Consider the following 2622-nt stretch of genomic DNA (forward strand, 5'->3'; position numbering starts at 1 on the left):
GCAAGCCATTTGAAGAAGCTTACAGTGCTTACCACTATAAATAGTGGAAGGGATTTTCAACACAGATTATAGCAAATATCATCACACGTCTTGCGTTGTTTTGTCATTTTGTCATTTTCACCTTGATTTCACTCATTGAAATAACATGTTTTCCTGATAATATCTATCCACATAATCTGCAGTAGTCTAGGGCATTATTTCATTATGACAATGTATTAGTATTGCTGCTAGGAATGTGATAAAATGCCTGTTCTGATTTTTTTGGTTGATGTAAATATTGTTTCTATTATTAATATATTTCTCACTAATATGTATAGATTTGGACCCTGAAGGCTATGGACAGATCTAACCAATCCCTGGTGACTGAATTCCTCCTGTTGGGCCTGTCTTCTATTCCTGAAGTGGAGGGTCTCTTTTTCATGATTTTCCTCCTGATCTACGTGACCACCCTGGCTGGGAACATCCTCATCATCACCGTAATATGCCTAGATGCACATCTTCACACCGCTATGTACTACTTCATCTCCAACTTGTACTTCCTAGACTGCTGCTACACCACTGTCACTGTCCCTAATATGCTGGTAGACCTTCTAGCCGAGAAGAAATCTATCTCATTCACTGCCTGTATGACCCAGCTCTATTTGTTTATCAGCCTGGTGTGTACTGAGTGCCTCGTACTGGCGGCTATGGCATATGACCGCTACATTGCCATCTGTCACCCGTTGCATTACAACACCATCATGGATCAGCGTGCCTGCTCCTGGTTGGCAGCTGGCTTGTGGGTCTCTGGATTTTTTTACTCCTTGGTCCATACAATTTTGATGACCAGGCTGTCGTTCTGCGGGTCCAATGAAATCCAGCACTTTTTCTGTGACATCCCCCCTCTGCTGAAGCTTTCATGTTCTGACACATTCATCAACATCCTGGCCATCTTTACACTAGGTGGGTTCGTCGGTCTTGGTGCTCTTTTCATCAAGATCGTGTCATACGCTTTCATTATCGACACCATCCTGAAAATCAAGTCTTCTGAGGGCCGAGACAAAGCCTTCTCCACCTGTGGCTCCCACCTGACAGTGGTCATCATCTTCTATGGGGCTCTGATTTTCACATATTACTGGCCCACAAAAACTAACTCGTTCTCTGCCGACAGTCTGGTGTCAGTGGTGTACACCATCTTGACTCCCATGGTGAACCCAGTAATCTATAGTCTCCGAAACACTGAGATAAAGAGTGCGGTCAAGAAAACCATTGCTAGAATCCAGAAAGAAAGAAGATCAACATAGATACTAACAGATGAGAGTCAGCAGGTGCATCAGGTCTTTCCATCTCCTTGCCAGCTTTGGAAATATTTAGCTTCAAATAGGCCCCAAACTCAACCAGTTGAAGAAATGTAAACAGTCCATAGACACCCCATGTATCGACCTTATTGTACAGTGCTGTCCTGCTTTGTAGCTAGCTTCAGTCTCTCTTTCTAAGTATCATCAGATACTTCCAGGTACCAGGCCTGTCTTTGACTATGATGCGTCTCAGACTCTTTCTCTTCCAGTATTGAATTCTACTGCTTATTCTGTCCCAAGGAAACCAGTTGAGGACGTGGATGTGATGCAGCGGTAATTTCACGGTAATTTCTGAATGCAAACCCTCATTACCTCCAATTAACCGCTGTAAAGATACTGGACCCTTGCCACTGTATATTACCTTCAGGAGACTTTACATAAACATGAAAAATCAAAAATGCATTTAATATTTAAGCCAATAAAAGAGTTGTGAGTATTTTTAAAGGGTTTTCTTTTCTTAGTTGAAAGTGAAGTTTTTCTGACCCTTTATTCATTAGTCAAATATCAATCAGGTTACAGAATTTGGAAATTAGGAAAAATAGCATTAATGCAGAACATATTACAGTCTGCATAATAGCATCAGATGTAGACAAGAAAATGTGCTGCAAAATGCCAGTCAAATCACTTAAAGAGTTTCTAAGGAAAGAGTGAGTCTTGCAAGGCTAATCAATAATTAATAAATGACAAAAATCTCCCATAAAGAGAAATAAATGCATAAGACAAATAAATCTTTTCAAAAACTAATTAATTGGTCAAAGCATTAACTTAAAAGTTTTAGAATCTAATATCTAAACCTGTTCTATCCAACTCCACTCTGCCCTGGTCTGATCCTCTGTGTCTCTGTGCTACACAAGAAGTAAGACAGCCCCTCCTTCACAGAACATCAGAGAAATGTGATCTGCCTTGCCAAAAATATGAAGTGCAAGGACTCTCTGAAAAAAATATGAGCAAAAGGCTCCCCACCTCCCTCTGTTTCTCCTTGGATGAAATCTCCACCCAGGCAGCACCCACGACGATCACATACCTAACCCATATGATGTCTGGCCTCATCTGCTGCCTTTCCTCTCTCCTCCTCCTAAAAGCAGCGAAGCAGCCAAAGGCACACACCCCCAAAGAGGTGATTATTTATACTCTAATTCTTGGCTGACTACACTAATAATTGTTGCAGTTTTCAGTAAAGCTTGCACTTGATTGGTTACCATAGATGACATGAGGGTCTCACCATCCTGTTCTCGCAGGATAAGCACATTCCACAAACACTGGTACTTTGGCAGAATAGCAAGAA

The 2622-nt window shown here is 41.3% G+C and overlaps 1 protein-coding gene across 1 annotated transcript; it reads left to right on the forward strand.

Moving 5' to 3' along the window:
• Positions 1–335: 335 nt before the first annotated feature.
• LOC146839338 (olfactory receptor 5V1-like) lies at positions 336–1283 on the forward strand. Its single transcript, XM_085650784.1, has one exon. The coding sequence runs from the start codon at positions 336–338 to the stop codon at positions 1281–1283; it is 948 nt and encodes a 315-aa protein (XP_085506910.1).
• Positions 1284–2622: the final 1339 nt, after the last annotated feature.

The sequence above is a fragment of the Triturus cristatus genome, chromosome 4_1, assembly GCF_964204655.1.
Source record: "Triturus cristatus chromosome 4_1, aTriCri1.1, whole genome shotgun sequence".
In the NCBI taxonomy this organism is placed as follows: Eukaryota; Metazoa; Chordata; class Amphibia; order Caudata; family Salamandridae; genus Triturus; species Triturus cristatus.